This window comes from Salmo salar, chromosome 17 (genome assembly GCF_965601325.2).
Source record: "Salmo salar chromosome 17, fSalSal1, whole genome shotgun sequence".
NCBI lineage: Eukaryota > Metazoa > Chordata > Actinopteri > Salmoniformes > Salmonidae > Salmo > Salmo salar.
Genome location: NC_138307.1, coordinates 30,331,733 through 30,353,173, shown reverse-complemented (window position 1 = coordinate 30,353,173; position 21,441 = coordinate 30,331,733). Strand labels below are relative to the sequence as shown.

The 21,441-nt window shown below is 41.2% G+C and overlaps 1 protein-coding gene across 5 annotated transcripts; it reads right to left on the bottom strand.

Moving 5' to 3' along the window:
- Nucleotides 1-1,156: 1,156 nt before the first annotated feature.
- LOC106574985 (uncharacterized) lies at nt 1,157-21,109 on the bottom strand. Of its 5 annotated transcripts, none has more exons than XM_082964407.1 (6): nt 20,608-21,109; nt 14,518-14,764; nt 13,988-14,116; nt 9,748-13,872; nt 4,715-4,953; nt 1,157-4,017 (listed from the first exon to the last, which is right to left on the bottom strand). In XM_082964407.1, exons 2-4 carry the CDS (start codon nt 14,618-14,620, stop codon nt 12,542-12,544), a joined length of 1,563 nt encoding a protein of 520 aa, XP_082820533.1. In that variant the 5' UTR covers nt 14,621-14,764; nt 20,608-21,109; the 3' UTR covers nt 1,157-4,017; nt 4,715-4,953; nt 9,748-12,541. The 5 variants fall into 5 exon arrangements, with proteins under 5 accessions (XP_082820533.1, XP_045554503.2, XP_082820535.1 ...); XM_045698547.2 differs by having other exon boundaries at nt 13,988-14,047; XM_082964409.1 differs by lacking the exon at nt 20,608-21,109 and adding an exon at nt 15,762-15,949.
- Between the last annotated feature and the right edge of the window lie 332 nt (nt 21,110-21,441).

Sequence of the window (21,441 nt, the reverse complement as noted above, 5' to 3'; positions counted from 1 at the left end):
ATGGAGGACTTTCAGTACAGCAGTGTTCCCCAACCGTGGTCCCAAAGGGATGCACATGTTTGTTTTTGCCCTAGCTCTCACATACCTTATTCAAATCAAATGTATTTATATAGCCCTTCTTACATCAGCTGATATCTCAAAGTGCTGTACATTCAATTCAAAGGCTTGAGTTGCTTAGTTGAATCTAGTGTGTGAGTGTTAGGGCAAAAACATAAAAAGCTCACCTCTTTGGATCCCCAGGACCAGGAATGGAAAACAATGAAGTGCATAACAAAAGGTGTGATGATGCAAATGATATGCAATTATCAAATTGCTCATTTGCATATAATTTGCATCATAACAAAAGGTGTGGTGATGCAAATGATATGCAATTATCATTTTGCTCATTTGCATATGATTTGCATAAGCAGACCACTTTTATCTCCATACTGAAAGTGCTCTATCTTGAAAACTTGATCGCTAACATGCAACCTTTTTGGCATTGTATTAACAGTGGACTAATGAACAAAATATGACAAGAATGTTTTTTTTGTAAAAACGTCCCTTTCATAGCATCTACCACTCCATTAAAGGAGTAGTTCACTATTTTGCTACTTGAAGTCCTGTATGTAAGATTACTTGGTTTGTATTCAGGGGACTAGGTGTGTATTCAAGATTTGTGGTGTGTACTCAGGAGATGAATCTCTGATCTTAGCAGTGACATTCTTACACCTTCACAGCCTTGCACTGTGGTTCTTCAATGTTTTCCTGCCCCTGTTCGAACAGATAAAACATTTGTGGATCTTTAGAAAATGTCTCCTGTTTCTGCTGTTTACATCACGTTGCAATGATTGTTTTCATATCAATGACTCACCCTCAAATGGACCATCAATACCAGAGTTCTACAAGACTATTTACATAATCAACTGTGCATTTCAACAGTCTGACCCTCAATATAGTCCTGGGTATATATTGAACTCTAACTAAGGGCCATGGAAAAGGTCTGTTGAAATGAATACTGTAGTGGTGTGAGAAAGGTAACACAAGCTTCCTCTCTGGATCCATTCCCCAATAGTAACTGGGTCATTATTGGATTGTGGTGGTAATGCTGTCCCTGGACTTTGGCACCATAAAAAAAGACTAATAATACATTACAATACTATGCTGACACATGGAATGATTTAAAGAATTGATTGTTTAGATAATTTATTTAGTATTTTAGGACTACATTAGGTATAAACAATATATTTAAAAATGATTTGATAAAATACTGAATTTGGCCTTTACTACTATATCCCATAGAAACACATTGAATGACACCGTCATTAAAATACTAATGGTGAAAACTGATCAACACGTCATCAATATATGATACATTTAGTACAATTTAGTATTTTATTAGGATGCACTGCGGCTACTCTTCCTGGGGTAAAACAGGAAACACGAAAAATGCATGATATACATACAAGCTCTACATTTATTATTAAACAAAAGTTGTTTAGTAATATAAAATAATCCACCCAAACTAATGCTAAAAACGGATCATCACACCATCTTTATCTGATATACACTGAGTGCACAAAACATTAGGAACACCTTCCTAATATTGAGTTGCACCCTCCTTTGTCCTCAGACCAGCCTCAAATCGTCACGGCTTGGACTGTCCAAGGCGTTGAGAGCGTTCCACAGGGATGCTGGTCCATGTTGACTCCAATGCTTCCTACAATTGTGTCAAGTTGGCTGGGAGTGGATCTACTCTGAATAGCTTGTTCCATCTCCTCCCACAGATGAACAATTGGATTGAGATCTGGTGACTCGGCAGGCCACTGCAGTAAGCTGAATTCACTGTCATGTTCTTGGAACACTTCCTGGACAAGCATTGTGGCAGATGGATACACTGCTGCCATGAAGGGATGCACCTGATTGGCAATGATTCTTTAGATATCCTGTAGCATTCAAACATTGTTCATCTTTTATCAAGGGGCCCAATGTGTGCCCTGAAAACACACCCCACGCCTTCACACCACCAGCCTGCAATGCTGACACACGCATGGATGCATACAGTGGTGTAAAGTACTGAAGTAAAAATTATTTAAACTACTTCAGTAGTTTTTGGGGGTATCTGTACTTTACTATTTATATTGTTGACAACTTTTACTTTTATTTCACAAATGATGTACTTTTTACTCCATACATTTTCCCTGACACCCAAAATACTAGTTACATTTTTTATGATTAGCAGGACAGAAAATGGTCCAATTCACACACTTATCAAGATGTCATCCCTACTGCCTCTGATCTGGCAGACTCACTAAACACAAATGCTTTGTTTGTAAATGGTGTTGGAGTGTGCCCCTGGCTCTACGTAATATAAAAAAACAACACAATTGTGCCGTCTGAAGCAAGGATATGTATATTCTTGATACCATTTGAAAGGAAACAATTTGAAGTTTGTGGAAATGTGAAATTAATGTCAGAGAATAACACATGAGATCTTGTAAAAGATGATACAAACAAAAAACTTTTTTTTCATCATCTTTGAAATGCAAGAGAAAGCCATACTTTCTGATTGGAGTCTAGGTGTAATTTAGATTTTGGCCACCAGATGGCAGCAGTGTGTTTGCAAAGTTTGACTGATCCAGTGAGGAATTACATTCCTGCACTGTATCAAGTCTGCCAGGAGTTTGCCCAAATGTGCCAAATTGGTCAATTGATACATTAAAGTACATAACTATAGAGAACATACAAAAATGCTATGGTAATAAAAAAATAAAGTTTACACACTCCCAGGAATGTCATATATGATGGACCATTAGCTTATACACTAACTTTCACACATCTAGATTGCCGGGTGGGTTTGGTTTGGAGCCAGAGACAGCAGGGGTTAAAAATGTAGAAAACAGTTCCTACATTTGAACATGAAAATGGATTTTATCAAACAAAACTACGCTACATTTTATCTCTGGGACCCTAAGGATGACAAATCAGAGCAAGATTACTGAATGTAAGTACATTATTTACCTTCAGAGGTGAATGTATCAAACCAGTTGCCGTGATAGAAATTGTTGTTGTGCACTCTCCTCAAACAATAGCATGGTATTTTTTTCACTGTAATAGCTATTGTTAATTGGACACGGCAGTTAGATTAACAAGAATTTAAGCTTTCTGCCCATATAAGACATGTCTATATCCCAGAAAGTTGGCTGTCGTATACAATGTCCTTCTAGTCACATTAGTGCACGTTAGCAACAACCGTCCCGGTTTAGGGACACCCATCCCGTAAAGGTTAATTTAAAGAATTTGAAATGATTCCTACTTTTACTTTTGATACTTAAGTACATTTACAACCAAATACTTTTACTCAAGTAGTATTTTAATGGGTGACTTTCACTTGAGTTACTCTTGCAACATTAAGAGCAGAAGTAAGGTTCACTCCTGTGTGTGTTCTCTACAGTCAGATCAGTAGCAAGGCTTCTCTCCTTTGTTTACCTTGGTGGCTTTTTAACTGGCCCATTTGAGAGAAACTCTTTCCACAGTCAGAGCAGGAGTAAGGCTTCTCTCCCGTGTGTGTTCTCTGATGAAATTTTAGCTCAGCTGATGTTGTGATGCATTTTATACAGTCAGAGCAGGAGTAAGGCTTCACACCTGTATGTATACGTTCATGTGTTTTTAAGTGGCCCAGTAGAGAGAAACTTGTCCCACAGTCAGAGCAGGAGTAAGGCTTCTCTCCTGTATGCATTCTCTGATGAACTTCTAGATGAGCTGATGTTGTGAAGCATTTTACACAGTCAGAGCAGGAGTAAGGTTTCCCTCCAGTGTGCACTCTCTGATGAACTGCCAAAGCTCCTGGTGTTGTGAATCTCTTCCCACAGTCAGTACAGGAATACGGATTCTCTCCAGTGTGTATTTTTAGGTGTGTTTTTAGCTTTGATAGAAATGGGAAAATCTCCTCACAATGTGAGCAGTGGTGAGACCTCTTAGCTCTGTGATCTTCCTGCTGTTGCTCTCTGGATGTAGAGAATGTCTCAACATGGTCTCCTGTGTGAACAACATCAGAAGAAACAGTCAGTTGGTGTGATATACATGTCAATCAAATGTATATTATGAAGCCCTTTTTATATCAGCAGTTGTCTGCTCTACAAGAAACCCAGCCAAAAATCCCCAAAGAGCAAGCAATGCAAATGTAGAACAACAGTGGCCAGGAACAACTCCCTAGAAAGCAGGAACCTAGGAAGAAACGTAGAGAGGAACCAGGCCCAAAGGGGTGGCCAGTCCTCTTCTGGCTGTACCGGGTAACATACGTATTCATATCAGTAATGCACAATACAAAAGGGGAATTAAAAGGGGTTTTAAAGTATTCTAAAAGTGGGTAAGCGTTGAAAGCTAAAAAGGGGCGTGTCATCCTCTACTCACTATCACAAGGGTTAGAAACTACAGACTCATTTCATATCATCCTCCACTCACTATCACAAGGGTTAGTAACTACAGACTCATTTCACTGGCAGTTTGTCATCTTCACTTCTTTAGTCTACCCTCTGATCACTCCAGATAACCCAGTGAATAAAACAAATGCTGGCAATACTGGTGTCAAAACATGCAAGTGTCAGCAGCATGAAAAAACATCTACCTTCTCATTGAAACAGTTCATCATGAAACAGTTATACTGCAACATTTCATGCACAGTGGGAAGTTGGAATGAATAACACAAACTTAGTTAGATAGAACCTGCTCTTACCATGAGAAACAGATGTCCCAATCTTCTCCTCCTCTTCTTCATCTTTAATGTTGACATTCAGCTCCAGTGTTTGACTGCAGTCTTCCAGCTTCACTGATGCCATCTCTGGATCCTGCAGTACAAACTGGGCTCCACTGTCACAATCAGGACCCAGTGACTGTAGGTTTGGACTCAGTGTGGAAGGAGAGAGGCAGGCTGGGTTTGTCCTCACTGTTGATGTTACCAGCCTCAGACTTAATCTGAGTCAGTCAGTAGTAATAAAGAGAAACGGACACAAAAGTTAGTGCCAGAACTGTCAAGACTTTCTTTATTCTCTAAAAATATGGTTTATATTTAGGTGCAGGAGCTCCACAATACTGTTGAGCTAATATTCTATATGACGAACATGAGCTCAAACAGTAGAAATTTGAGGTGACGGTTCTCAGCTCCGGTGAGCTCCTGTCCAAGTCAAGCACTGATCTCATTTCAATAAATCTGGTAGCTAAGCATTGACAACAAAACATTAATTAATTCACATTAGACAAAGTATACACATTAAATTAGGCTACAGAACTTAAATTCACTTAATCTAAAGTAGATTTCCTGAATTCACATAAATGCATAAATTACTCAAAAACCATTTAGTACAAGGTTGCTGTATGTTTTAGGCAGCACTATGTACTATTTTCCTGAATAACCTTGTCTTCACTGTATTATTCCAATCAAAAACCAATAGTATTTACGTTCACACCACAGTAACATTTATAGATGGACAGAAACAACTGAATGTCTGAATAGTAGTACACATGTAGAAAACTGATAATCATTACATTTAGCTCCAAAACAGTAGCGCAGCTGTAAAATTGTCTCTCTGCTGCACCCTCACTGCCTGCACTGAAGTACGTTGATGCAGACCGAGGGGGAACCGCCATTTTACCAGCTCATGAATTTTACACAAAACTAAAAACGACATGTAAAACGAACCCAGAAATCTCAGATAAATGTATCCTTTATGAAATTACCTTGACGAAATGATATACATCTGTCGTATGATCTAAAATAAGGAGCGGCGACAACGAGGTTCTAGCTCCAGCCTGTTTATTAACCTAACCCTCGCATGTCATACATACATAGGTACGGACACCCCCAAGGGACATCCTACTACATCTTCCCGTCTCCCATGAACAACAACTCAACATGCATAACCACTGAAGCATAACTGAAATGCAATTTGGAAACCAGTATTATTCTCTAACATGCTACTTCACATCCTGAAACAGTATGAAAGCATTAAAATCACACAGTATGAACATTAACTTTGGTACAGTCTCTTTTTGCTGGGTATGGTCCCCAACAGTATGTTTTCTCTTCACGTAACATAGTCTTTCAGCCTAGAGGCTTCACATCCCTTTTTGGGCGTACTTGTGGCTCTGTGAGCATTCTCTCTCCTTCACCCTTTTTTTGTGCATTTTCTGTGGCCTCAGTCTGTGTGGCTGGTAGAACTGGAAGAGCTCTGAGGTGCGTTTTGTTCCTTCGTACCTCTTCTGAGCCTGTGTCCACCACATAGGAGCGTGGGGCATCCGCTTTCCTCAGCACTATATCTGCTGTCTTTGAGTTTGTAATCCACACACGTTGACCTTCGGTCAGCTCTGGCCTCTCCTTAGCAAGGTGTCTCCGATTAAAGTCTCCAGTTTGCGTTTGTTTCAGCCGTTTGTCCCTCTCAGCGAAGGCCTTCCTGTTAGGCCATCGGGGTTTAAGCTGAGCCGGTGAGATAGGCAATGGGGAACACAGCCTCCTGCCCATCAGGAGCTCGGCAGGCGATGGCCCATGGATGCAGTGGTGTAACTCTGTAAGCTAACAGAGCCCTGTATGGATCCTTGTTCTTTTTCAGCAGTCCCTTGACTGTTTTCACAGCTCTCTCTGCCTCACCATTACTCTGTGCGTGGTAGGGGATACTGGTCACGTGTGAAGTCATATTCTGCGGCAAAAGCAGAAAAGGAGCTTGCAGTGAACTGGGGAGCGTTATCTGTAACCAGGACCTCAGCGACCCCTTGCCTGGAAAAAAAATTGACTTAAATCCATTGATAACACCAGCTGATGTGGTTATGGGTGTCTTTGCCATTCCAATGCATCTTGAGTAGTAATCTACCACTAGCAGATAAGTGTCATTTTTCCAATAGAACATATCTGCCCCTACTTTTTGCCATGGCCGTTTTGGCAGCTCCGTTACCATCATTGGCTCCGGATGACAAGGTTGACATTTTGTACAGACCTCACACTGGGCCACCAGCTTGGCAATCTGAGTACTCAGACCAAGCCACCACACTGACTGTTGAGCCCTCAGTCTGCATTTGGTTATCCGCATGTGTCCATCATGCACTCTGTCTAGCATTTCTGGTTGTAGAGTCTCTGGGATAACTATCCGTTGTCCTTTCATGAGGAGGTCTCCATTACAGTGGAAGTCACTTTGGTGTACCCAATAGGGCTTCAGCAAATGAGGCAGTTCCTCCTGCCTGGGCCATCCCCTTTTGCACTATCTGTCGGCAGATGTGGTCTCGTTGTTGCTCCTCTGCAATCTGCTGCAGTTTGGTCTGAGATGCAGGTAGGCTGTCTCTTACTGCATTAATGGACACCTGTACCTCACCCTCTAGACATTGCTCCTCCTCTGATAATGGACGTTTAATTGGGGCCCTGGAGAGTGCATCTGCTGTGATCAGTGCCTTCCCTGGCACATACACCATCTTGTAGGTGAACCTCAGTAATCTGAGGTGGAAGCGTAGAACTCTGGGAGGCAAGTCGTCCAGTGCTTTTGTCCCTAACAGAGCCAACAGCGGTTTGTGGTCAGTCTCTGCTGTAAACTGCAGGCCAATAAGGTATTGGCTGAGCCTTTCACATGCCCATGTGATAGCCAACGCCTCCTTCTCCACTTGAGCATACCTTTGCTCTGTGTCGGATAAGCTTTGGGAGATGTATGCTATTGGACGCCACTCCATGTTGTCCTGCATCTGTGTGAGGACCGCCCCTAGCCCGATGCATCTGCTGATACCTTTGTCTTAGTGTGGGGACGGTACTGGGCCAGCACTCTCTGAGGCCAGGTCTCCTTCGATTTTGTCAAACACTACCTGTTGCATGTGACCCCATGACCAGTCATTCTCTTTGGCTAGTACGTCTCTCAGAGGTTTGGTTGTATCTGAGAACTGTGGGAGGAACTTACCCACATATGTGGCCATGCCTACGAAGGTCCTGACTTCAGCCACATTCTGGGGTCTGGGCATATCTGTGATGGCGCTGATCTTCTCCTGGTCCGGCTCTATTCCAGCTGCACTGATTTTGTGTCCCAAGAACAAGACCTCTGACTGTGCAAAAGTGCATTTTTCATTGAGTGTCAGGCCAGTCTCCTGGAGTCGGGTCAGAACTGCTGTGAGCCTTACATCATGTTCTGCTCTGTCCCTTCCGCACACGAGCACTTATTACTGGGCACGTACAGTTTTTTGTTTGTAGAGAGCAAAGGGCCATCTCTGCTATAGCTATACAGCCTAGTTGGGATAGCTGTCACTGCTGCCCCAGTGTCTAGTTTAAATGACACAACCTCCCCATTGAGTTTAATGTCAGAATGCCAGCCAGCATTGTTTTCCTTTACTTCTCCCAGAAAGATGCTGTCCTGCTGTACCTCCTCTGAGACCTCATGCATTTGCTTTAAATCGACAGACAGCTGAAAAGTGTCCTCTCCTGTGACATCTCCTGCATTCCGCATCCTTTGCTGGGCAATCTTTCCATCTGAGGGAAGGGTATTTCCCACATTTACAACAAACACTTGAACTAGCTACTGGTGCTGTCTGTGATCTGTCTGTTCTGTGTTCCCCTCCGTTTTTTTTAGCTCGGTATGAAAATACATGCATTTCCTCACTCTCTTCGCTCTGCAAGGAGCTGCTGTCGCGCAGTATCGTCTGCTGTCTTTTTACTGTCTCACTCTGCCTAACCTGGTTTACAACTTTGGACAAGGTAAGCTGGGAATCCAACTGTAACTTTTCATAAAGTGATATATTTCTTATTCCCACTACAATCCGATCGCGGATCAGCTCTTCCCTGAGCGCGCCAAACTGACAATGTTCTGCTAGTTTGTCAACAGCTGTGATAAAACTGTTGGTGGTTTCACCCTGCTCCTGTTTGCGCATATTAAACCTAGCTCTCTCAAATATAATGTTGTGTCTCCCTACAAAATGCGTTTCAAAACAGTCTTTAACGGCACTGTAGTTAAATCTCTTCCTCAACGTTGAAGCATTTAATATATCCTCGGCTTCATCACCCATAGAGTAGATCAGTGTATTAACTTGAAATGCCTCATTTTTCACATTTAACCCTGATGCTACCCTGTACCTTTCAAAGCGCCTGATCCATTTCGTCCAGTTTTGAATGTCCATACAAACAACATTCTCCGGGGGACTAATGCGAAATCCGTCAGCACTAGCCACTGGCCTGTCCGTGTTTGCGCCAGAGCCCGTTGAACTTGGAGTCGCAAACCCTGAAATCCCGCCAGCTTCTTCCTCTTGCAACATGTTGCTTAGCAGTAACTTAGTCCTTGCTCGTTAGCTAGCAAAATAATGATATGCGCTGTTTTATCTCCAACACTGCCCTCCCTGCTTTGAAACAGCCTGAATGTATGATTTACTTGGTACGTCCTTCACGTTTATGTGAATTTTAAAACCTCTTCTGACACCATGTAGTATGATCTAAAATAAGGAGCGGCGACACCATGTAGCATGATCTAAAATAAGGACGCACGACGAGGTTCTAGCTCCAGCATGTTTACTAACCTAACCCACGCATGTCATACATAGGTACGGATACCGCCAAGGGACATCCTACTACAACATCCACTCAGACTAACCCACAGTCTAACTATGTGACTTGTAAAAAAGTGATCACGTTCACTCATGCGGTTTGACATAAAAATAACACATAAAACCTTTACCAAACGTGATAATACCTTGACGTATTTGTTACCTAGTATGTTATGACATGTTCTTTCGATATTAGAACGTGCTATTACATACCAGTAGTAATACATTTGAAACGGTCACAGAAGTTGTCGTCTCGACTGCACAATTCTGACGTATCCTTTATTCTGAAGAATGATGCGCGCATGCGCGGAACTTCCTGTTCTCCCCATTACCAGTTTCTAAACCCAGAGACGTAACAACGCGAGACTTCAGAGAACGCCTGTGAAGCAGACCGAGCCGTGGTTTGAGAAGTCAATGAGAGAAGTGAACAATTCTGATACTTTTGCAGCGGCTAATGGGGATCCTAATAAATACCTAAAAGATTCCGTCGTCACACACTTGAAACATGGACATTATTTTATCAATGTCATAACTGCAGTGGTTTATTCACAATACCTCACACTGCGTATCGTACATATCGCAGATTCACATGAGTAGCCAGACACTCTTCACTCTTCCAACGAAACTCCAGATATAACACATTTTATCAGTGCCCTGCTCCGAAAAACACAACGCTCTCTCCTTCTGCTCTTCTGAGACTGAGTGAAATCAAAGCAAAACCAATACTGGTCACTCTGACTGACTACCTTTCCTAATGCCTCCTTTACCATCTTCCTGACCTCAAATTATCTGCCAAAATACACAATTGTTGATGAATCGCGCTCCAAAAGAAACCAATGTTTGTTTACAACTTTTGGTCGGTTTGCTCCATTTTTCGTTGTCTCCGTCTTCCATTCATTCTTACCAACTTTACTCAACTGGGAGCCATAAGACTCGAACAGCACTTCCGCTTCGCCATATTTCCCATATTTCCCTTTACTCCTGAGGTTCTGACCCGTTGCACCCTCGACAACCACTGTGATTATTTGACCCTGCTGGTCATCCATGAACATTTGAACATCTTGGCCATGTTCTGTTATAATCTCCACCCAGCACAGCCAGTCCTCACCCCTCATAGCCTGGTTCCTCTCTAGGTTTCTTCCTACGTTCTGGCCTTTCTAGGGAGTTTTTCCTAGCGACCGTGCTTCTACACCTGCATTGCTTGCTGTTTGGGGTTTTAAGCTGGGTTTCTGTACAACACTTTGAGATATCAGCTGATGTAAGAAGGGCTTTATAAATAACTGGCCCAACACTCTTAACCGCTAGGCTACGTGCCACCAGATCAATTAACTTCAATACAGTTATTCAAATGCATTCATCATCAATGACTAAAATAATGAATCTAGTATTAAAATACAATTTAATAAACACAAGTAGCCTGTTTATCATTAAACAAAAGTTGTTTAGTAATATAAAATAATCCACCCAAACTAATGCTGAAAACTAATCATCACACCATCTTTATCTGATATAAAGTCAGTATACAAAACATTAGGAACACCTTCCTAATATTGAGTTGCAGCCCCCCCCCCCCCCCCCCTTGTCCTCAGAACAGCCTCAATTCATCGTGGATGGACTCTCCAAGGTGTTGAGAGCATTCCACAGGGATGCTGGTCCATGTTGACTCCAATGCTTCCCACAATTGTGTCAAGTTGGCTGGGAGTGGATCTCTACTACGAAAAGGTTGTTCCATCTCCTCCCACAGATGCAGATTGAGATCTGGTGACTCGGCAGGCCACTGCAGTAAGATGAATTCACTGTCATGTTCTTGGAACCATTCCTGGACAAGCCTTGTGGCATAATCCTGCCAAAAAAATCTATTTGCAGATGGATACACTGCTGCCATGAAGGGAGGCACCTGATTGGCAATGATGTTTACAAATCCTGTGGCATTCAAACGTTGCTCCACTTTTAACAAGGAACCCAATGTGTGGCATGAAAACACACTCCACACCATCACACCACCACCACCACCAGCCTGCAATGTTGTACTCGTGGTTTCCTCCATACCCTAGTCCTCCTATCAGTGTGAAACAGCAGGAACAGGGATTCATCAGACCAGGCAATATGTTCCCAATTTTCCAGTGTTTTCATTCCTTAGCCCACTGCAACTGCAGTCTCTTGTTTTCTGCTGAAAGCTAATGGGGATCCATAATAAATACACAACAACTACACTATTAAGGATCATAGCTTTTCACCTGGGTTCAGCTGGTCAGTCTACGTCATGGAAAGAAAGAGCAGGTCTCTATAATGTTTTGTACACTCAGAGTATGTTGTGTCGACCAGCTCATTCCCACAGAAAACTGCAGAGGGAATCAGTGCCACCCAGTCACCCATCAGACTCCATTGTGAGACGCCTCACAGAGGATATTCAACCGTAAGGTAATCTCAATGTCTTTACAGTAGAAACTAACAAAACACACCAATACTGATCAGTGTGCACCTTGTCAGTTAAGTAAAGCGAGGCTAACATTCTATAATGCTCCCTTTCGTCTGCACAGTTCTCTCAGTGAGAAACTATAGGATTACAATGGAGTGTTCTACGCTTACTTCTTTTGATCCAATTCAACGTTGCCAATTATTTAATGACATGAGAATGAAGTGGAGTGTCTAATCTTAGCTGGTCTGAGAGAACTGAAGAGGCTTCTCTCCTTTATGTATACATTGGTGTCTTTTTAAATGGCCCAATCTGTAGAATCTCTTCTCACAGTCAGTGCAGTGATAAGGCTTCTCTCAAGTCTGTATCCGTTGGTGTGTTTTTACTTTGCCCAATTGGGAAAAACTCTTGCCACATTGAGAGCAGAAGTAAGGCTTCTCTCCTGTGTCTTTTCTCTGATAAAAGAACAGCTGAGCTAAAAGGTTAACATATTCTATAGTCAGATCAGTGACAAGGCTCCTCTCTTATGTTTACCTTGGTGTCTTTTAAAATGGCACATTCGAGAGAAACACTTCCCAAGTCAGAGAAGGATTAAGGCTTCTCTCCTGTGTGTGTTCTCTGATGAACTGTTAGCTCAGTTGATGTTTTGAAGCATTTTACACAGTCAGACCAGTAGTAATGCTTGACTTCTGAATGTATACGTTCATGTGTTTTTAAGTGACCCAGTTGAGAGAAACTCTTTCCACAGTCAGAGCAGGGGTAAGGCTTCTCTCCTGTGTGTATATGTTCATGTTGTTTTAAGGTGTCCAGACAAGAGAAACTCGCCCCACAGTCAGAGCAGGAGTAAGGCTTCTCTCCTGTGTGTACACGTTCATGTTTTTTTAAGGTTCCCAGTCGAGAGAATATCGCCCCACAGTCAGAGCAGGAGTAAGGCTTCTCTCCTTTGTGTATACGTTCATGTTGTTTTAAGGTGCCCAGTTGAGAGAAACTCTTTCCACAGTCATAGCAGGAGTAAGGCTTCTCTCCTGTGTGTGTTCTCTGATGATCTTTCAGCTCAGTTGATGTTTTGAAACATTTTACACAGTCAGAGCAGTAGAAAGGCTTCACTTCTGAATGTATACGTTCATGTGTTTTTAAGTGGCCCAGTTGAGAGAAACTCTTTCCACAATCAGAGCAGGAGTAAGGCTTCTCTCCTGTGTGTATATGTTCATGTCGTTTTAAGGTGTCCGGACGAGAGAAACTCGCCCCACAGTCAGAGCAGGAGTAAGGCTTCTCTCCTGTGTGTATACGTTCATGTTTTTTTAAGGTGCCCAGTAGAGAGAAACTCGCCCCACAGTCAGAGCAGGAGTAAGGCTTCTCTCCTGTGTGTATACGTTCATGGATTTTTAAGGTGCCCAGTTGAGAGAAACTCTTTCCACAGTCAGAGCAGGAGTAAGGTTTCTCTCCTGTGTGTGTTCCATGATGAACTTTTAGCGCAGTTGACGTTTTGAAGCATTTTACACAGTCAGAGCAGTAGAAAGGCTTCACTTCTGAATGTATACGTTCATGTGTTTTTAAGTGGCCCAGTTGAGAGAAACTATTTCCACAGTCAGAGCAGGAGTAAGGTTTCTCTCTTGTGTGTATATGTTCATGTTGTTTTAAGGTGTCCGAACGAGAGAAACTCACCCCACAGTCAGAGCAGGAGTAAGGCTTCTCTCCTTTGTGTGTTCTCTGATGAACTTTTAGCTTAGTTGATGTTTTGAAGCATTTCCCACAGTCAGAGCAGGAGTAAGGCTTTTCTCCTGTGTGTATTTTTAGGTGTATTTTTAGCTTTGATAGAAATGGGAAAATCTCCTCACAATGTGGCCAGTGGTGAGACCTCTTCGCTCTGTGATCTTCCTGCTGATGCTCTCTGGATGTAGAGAAAGTCTCAACATGGTCTCCTGTGTGAACAACATCAGAAGAATCAGTCAGTTGGTGTGATATACATGTCAATCAAATGTATTTTATGAAGCCCTTTTTTTATAAGTTGTAACAAAGTGCTTTACAGAAACCCACCTGAAATCCCCAAAGAGCAAGCAATGCAGATGTAGAAGCACAGTGGCCATGAAAAACTCCCTAGAAAACAGAAACCTTGGTAGAAACAGAGAGTAACCAGGCTCAAGGGGATGGCCAGTCCTCTTCTGGCTGTACCGGGTGACATATGTACTCATATCAGTAGGCTGTACAACACCAAAGGGGAATAAAACGAGTCTAAAAGTGGGTAAGCGATTAAAGCTAAAAATAAGCAAAAGTCATAAATTATGAGCCATATCATCCTCCACTCACTATCACAAGGGTTAGTAACTACACAGACTCATTTCATAGAACTTTAAAACACTGTAAGATTGTTTACTTCACTTCTTTAGTCTACTCTCTGAGCACTCCAGATAACCCAGTGAATAAAACAAATGCTGGCAATACTGGTGTCAAACCATGCAAGTGTCAGTAGCATGAAATAACATCTACCTTCTCATTGTAACAACTTTTCATGCACAGTGGGAAGTTGGAATGAATAACAAACTTAGTTAGATAGAACCTGCTCTTACCATGAGAAACAGATGTCCCAATCTTCTCCTCCTCTTCTTCATCTTTAATGTTGACATTCAGCACCAGTGTTTGACTGCAGTCTTCCAGCTTCACTGATGCCATCTCTGGATCCTGCAGTACAAACTGGGCTCCACTGTCACAATCAGGACCCAGTGACTGTAGGTTTGGACTCAGTGTGGAAGGAGAGAGGCAGGCTGGGTTTGTCCTCACTGTTGATGTTACCGGCCTCAGACAATTCTAGTCATCCTGTAGTAACAATGAGAAACAGACACAAAAGTTATTGTCTTGACAGTTCTGGCACTTTCTTTATTCTCTAAAAATATTGTTTATATTTAGGTGCAGCAGCTCCACAATACTGTTGAGCTAATATTCTATAAGAGGAACATGAGCTCAAACAGTAGACATTTGAGGTGCCGGTTCTCAGCTCCAGTGAGCTCCTGTCCAAGTCAAGCACTGATCTCATTTCAATAAATCTGGTAGCTAAGCATTGACAACAAAACATTAATTCCTTCATATTAGACAAAGTACCTGCTTTAAATTAGTCTACACAACATAAGTGCACTTAAACTATAGTAGATTTCCCAAATTCACATAAATGCATAAATGGGAAAAAACATTTAGTACAAGTTTTGTTTGAACCTTGTCTTCACTGTATTATTTCAATCAAAAACCAATTGCATTTCCAGTTCATATGGTGTTGATTGACGGAGATCAAACTGGTTTCATACAAAATAGGCTGACACAGGACAATATAAGGAGAACACTACATGTCATGGACCACATTACTCAGAATAAGACAAGTACAATATTAATCAGTCTAGATGCAGAAAAAGCATTTGATTCAGTGGGATGGGATTACCTACTCCAAGTTATGGAAAGATTTGGTTTCAACAAAGAAGTGATACAGGGCATCAAAACACTGTATTCATGTCCAACCGCTAGAATAAAGATAAATGTACATTTGTCACAAACAATAAAATTAGGGCGAGGAGCAAGACAAGGCTGTAATCTTTCACCCACGCTCTTCTCCCCCTACCTCGACCCATTAGCACAGGACCCAACTTCAGAGGGAATAACAATAAGAGGCAGTGAACATAAGATATGCATGTATGCTGATGACGTTCTGTTATTCCTTAAAGACCCAGGCTGCACCTAGATTGATGGATGTTTTACAAACATTTGGAACATATTCAGGGTATGTGCTTAACGTACACAAGACCCAAGCTCTAGTATATAATTATACCCCAGAGGAAGAGCTGAAGAGTAGGTATAACTTCCACTGGACCTCTTCATCCATTAAATATATTGGATTATATCTACCAAAAGATACTGTTGAGGAAAATATTGAATCAAATACTTCTCAGATACCGGAGCTTCTGAGTTCAAATAGACTTTATTACAGAGAGTAGCAAAGCCGAGCAATTCCATGGAAGAACTGACTCTGCATTCTTAGTGCTTGGCTTTTATACAGTTTTACCCTTACATAACATTGTCACTCCACTTTATGAATCTTGTTGTCTTACTTAGTTTCCATTCTCTTATTGGCTCAGACATTGGGGCATAGATTCTATTTGTGGCGTGACATGCATACTCCTACTGGTGCCTATCACTGATTAGCTAATGTTCCTGTTCAAAGGTCTTCACAAGTTCAGGCTGATGTTGTCTATGTATGATTAACCCATATGCATGTCCAGTAGCCTTCACAAGATCAGATATGGCCCAGACCAGTCACGTCTGTGTTGATCTACCTTGCCTCATCCACACGGATTATGCTTATGTTCTGTTTTTTATATGTCTAATGGTTAACTCGATGTTGATCAGGCTCTGTACATTCACATGGGCTCAGCCTTCATTCTGCTTACACATGTCTAATATTTAACCTTATATCGATTATTCTTTCTGCTTCAAAGAGAACAGTATAGGTACTGAAAAAAAATCACCAGATGACTGGAAAACTGTCCCACAATACACCCAAACTTTATTGCATGAATTATGATCACATCAACAAGAAAATATATGATGACCTAGACAGGTGGAATTCACTTCCCTTAGATCTTAGAAGTAGAATTGAAACAATCAAAATGAACACCCTGCCGAGGTTACGGTATTTGTTCCAATCACTGCCCATAGAAATCCCACCTAAACAGTTTAGGGATAAACGGATATCAAGGTTTATCTGGAACAGTAGGAGACCAACAATTATATATACAACATTACAATTACCAAACAACTGTGGGGGTGTGGCCTTACCAAACCTAAAATATTATTTTGTGTCAGCCCAATTGAACCCTCTGGTGTGTTGGTGCAATTCAGAATCCGAATCCAAATGGAAAGACATTGAGGCTACTTTGACAGAGAGGACAAAATAAGGACATGGTAATAGAAATATACAATAGACAAAATCAGTGGAATGATTTCTCTCTGAAGACATGGTTTAGGGTAGTTAAGCAAAATAATTTAGACAGAGATCAAACTGCTGAGTTGGCCCGCATACGACCCCAGCTTCATCCCTGCAACTCAGGACAGCAGATTTAAACAATGGATGCAGAAAGGCATCACATCATTCAGTACAATTATAAGGAATGGGGACCTAGATAACTTCCAGGACCTAAGTAAAAAAACATGGCTTGGATAAACACGATTTTTACAGATACCTACAAGTTCGACACTATTTCTGAAGGGAGATAAGTGATTGACCCTCGAGCACCTCAAAAATTAATCCAAGTATTCACTAACGCATACAACTTGGGGAGTAACAAGAAAACTATTTCAAATCTCTACTTGGGTATTCACCCTCAAAGAAACATTCTACAAACTATATTAAAAATAAATGGAACTTAACATTGAAATAACTGATGAAACATGGTTGAACATATTAGAGACTCAACAAAACTCCATCTCAAGGTCATGGAGAAAATTCTGTTGGAAGAATGTTATACGTTTCTTCATAATACCTAAACTGAAATCAAAACAGACTGGCTCCCTACAACCTTGTTGGAGAGAATGCTGTCTTGAGGGTGGATCACTCTCATATCTTTTGAACCTGCACCGCAATCGAAACCTACTGGGGAGAAATAAGATCTAAAATTGGGAAAATAATGGGATTTGACATAGAACAAACATTAATTTCTTTGTACTTGGGTGAAATAATACCTGATAACTTACACAATAGAGAAAAGTACCTCTTGAAGGTCCTTCTGGCAGCCAGTAAAAAGGCTATCATTAGGAAATGGCTACAAAAAGACCCTCCCACAGTGACACAATGGATAGTCATTGTAAAATCAGTACACCACATGGAGCGTATGACCTTTGCATTAAGAACACAACAGGAGAGAGGTCAGGAATACTGGGGAAAAATAGGTTTTGTACTTGGAAAAGCTCTAATTCAAAGATGTCAATGTAACTAATATGATGAAGGTATGATGTGCACTGTAACTGCCAGATCTTTTTGTCGTTGTTTTATTTTACTGCATTGGTACTTTCTTTGTGTTCCTCAATAAAAACAAAGTATAAAAAAAAGCTCAGTATGAAGAACTTTCCACCTCAAAGGCTGCAAACAGCTTAACTAGGCTGAAACAGTCCAATGATCAAGGTGGAAAACCTGGTAAATTGCTGGCCTGGCGCATTAAGAAGTTCAATTCAGACTGAGCCATTAATGCAATTCATAATTAACAAGGACAATTATTAATGGATCCTGTAGAAATAAACCAAACATTTGCTTCCTACTACAACACATTTTACAACTCTGAATCTCCTGAGAACTAATCAGGTCTTGATGTTCCCTCTAGTTCAGAAGACACTAAATTGCATCTGGAAAAGGAATTGGATGGTGTTGAAATATCTGATGCTATTTTCAATATGAAGGGAGATAAAGAGGCAGGTCCAGATGGGCTCCCAATAGATATTTAAGGACAAACTTCTAGGTCCACTTCTGGATATGTACAGTGTATTGGGGTATATATATATCAAAAATATTTCAGCAGAGGACTGGGGTATGATATGCTGTAGAGCACAGATACAGACAATAAACACCCTCCTGAGATTGTTGCAATACAATTGGATAATGAGTACATATATCACCCTTGTTAAGCTCCACAAATGTGACCCCAATACCCCAGACCTGTGTGTTAAATGTAACATGCATTTAGGCACCTTGTATCATTGCCTGGAGGAATTTGTTGAGATACAAACGTTTTGGAGCTCAGTACTGTGCTATATCTCTGAGATGACCTCTGCCCCAATACCACTAATCCCTAAACTAGCGGCGCACAATTGGCCCAGTGTAGTCCGGGTTAAGCCGTCATTGTAAACAATTATTTGTTCTTAACCAATTTGCCTAGTTAAATAAAGGTTAAATAAAAAATAAAATAAACACTGCATTAATGTTTTGCCACCCTCCCCCAGATCTGTGCCTTGACATAATCCTTTCATGGAGCTCTACAGAGAATGGTGTCTGAATGTTATTACACATGTAGAAAACTGATAACCGATAAACAGTACTGCAACCATAAAAATTCTCTCTCTCTCTGCTGCACTGAAGTCGTTGACACAGACTGAGTGTGCACCGCCATTTTACCAGTTTGTGAATTAGTCCTTTCATGGAGATCTACGGACAATTCCGTCGACTTCATGGCTTCGTTTTTGCTCTGACATACACTGTCAAACATGGGACCTTATATAGACAGGTGTGTGCCTTTCCAAATCATGTCCAATCAATTGAATTTACCCCAGGTTGACAACAATCAAGTAGTAGAAATATCTCAAGGATGTTCAATGGAAACAGGATGCACCTGAGTCTCATAGCAAAGGGTCTGATTTACATAAGTATTAAGGTTTTTGTTAAAAAAAAATAATAATTTAAATGTGAAAACTTTTCTAAAAACTGCTGTTTGCTTTGACATTATGGGGTATGTGTGTAGATTGATGAGGAACATTTTTTTAATTTAATCCATTTTAGAATAAGGCTGTAATGTAACAAAACGTGGAAAAAGTCAAGTGGTCTAAATCATTTCCGAATGGGAAAGGGGGATACCTTGTCAGTTGTACAACAATGCATTCAACTGAAATGTGTCTTCCACATTTAACCCAACCTATGAATCAGCGAGGTGGGGGGGGGGAGGGGGGGGCTGCCATAATAGACATTCACGTCTTCGGCGCCCCGGGAACAGTGGGTTAACTGCCTTGCTCAGGGGCAGAATTACATATTTTTACCTTGTCAGCTCGGGGATTCAATCCAACAACCTTTCGGTTACTGGCCCAACACTAATGCAAAAGGGGAATAAAACTATTCTAAAAGTATCTCATAAGTCATGAAAATTATGACCTATATCATCCTCCACTCACTATCACAAGGGTTAGAAACTACACAGACTCATATCATATCATCCTCCACTCACTATCACAAGAGTTAGTAACTATACAGACTCATTTCATATCATCCTCCTCTCACTATCACAAGGGTTAGTAACTACACAGACTCATTTCATATCATCCTCCTCTCACTATCACAAGGGTTAGTAACTACACAGACTCATTTCATAGAACTTCAAAACACTGGCAGTTTGTCTACTTCACTTCTTCAGTCTACTCTCTGATCACTCCAGATAACCCAGTGAATAAAACAAATGCTGGCAATGCTGGTGTCAAACCATGCAAGTGTCAGTAGCAGTGATGCACCGATATGACATTTTTTGCCAATACTGATATCCGATATTTTCCTTGACAAAAAAAAAACAGATACCGATACAGAAAAATTTTGCGGCCTTTTATGCATTCTAGTACAGTTAAATAGTTAACACACACACACACACACACCTGTCTAAGGCACAGCATCTCAGTGCAAGAGGCGTCACTACAGTCCCTGGTTCGAATCCAGGCTGTATCACATCAGGCCGTGATTGGGCGGCGCACAACTGGCCCAGCGTCGTCCGGGTTTGCCCGGGTAGGCCATCATTGTAAATAAGAATTTGTTATTAACCGACTTGCCTAGTTAAATAAAGGTTACACACACGCACCAAAAGGTTACTGTTGCCATTTACGTATGTCCCCATTACCAGTGAAACATAATCAAAACATATTTCTTCACTTACTTGCTGTGCTGTTTCCTTGTTCAGTCGTTTCATTCTCAACAAGGATTTCTATGGAACGGCGTTTATGGAAGGCCGTTTGGGTCTTTGCTTGTCAAAAAAGATACAGTAGCACTGTCAATGTTGTACAAAAAGTATGCAAACAAGCAAACACTGGCCACGAACTATGTGTTTACAATACCGCGTTGGTAATAAAGCGTCATTTGTTCTACCGCAACTTCTTGGGTAGCTAGCTTTAGCTTGGTACCTAGCTGGCACCAATACAACCAGCCTGAAAACAATGACCAGTAGAAACTGCAGTCATTTTCATTATTCTTAGCAGTCCTTGTGAGTAAGTATTAGCTAGGTTGCCACTTGTTGTTCGCCTATTGAAATTGCACTTCAGTTCATGAACATAAACAGCTAGCCAGCTACTTAACTCTGTTGCCCAAAGCTTCCATTATAAGCAGCCAGCTAGCTTCATCTGGCTAGTGAGGCTCGACAGGACCGGGTTATGTGTTGTGAAGCTAGCCACAATAAGGATTAGGCACAAAAGTGGAATTTGCGGTTTGTTTTCAAAATAAAAGTTTGCCATTGATAGTGATGCAAATGAATACAAATAGTAGAATTATGCCCTACTTTTACTTTTTTTAATTTCACCTTTATTTAACCAGGTAGACAAGTTGAGAACAAGTTCTCATTTACAATTGCGACCTGGCCGAGATAAAGCAAAGCAGTGTGACACAGACAACAACACAGAGTTACACATGGAGTAAACAATAAACAAGCCAATAACACAATAAACAAGTCAATGATACAGTAGAAAAAAGAAAGTCTATATACAGTGTGTGCAAAAGG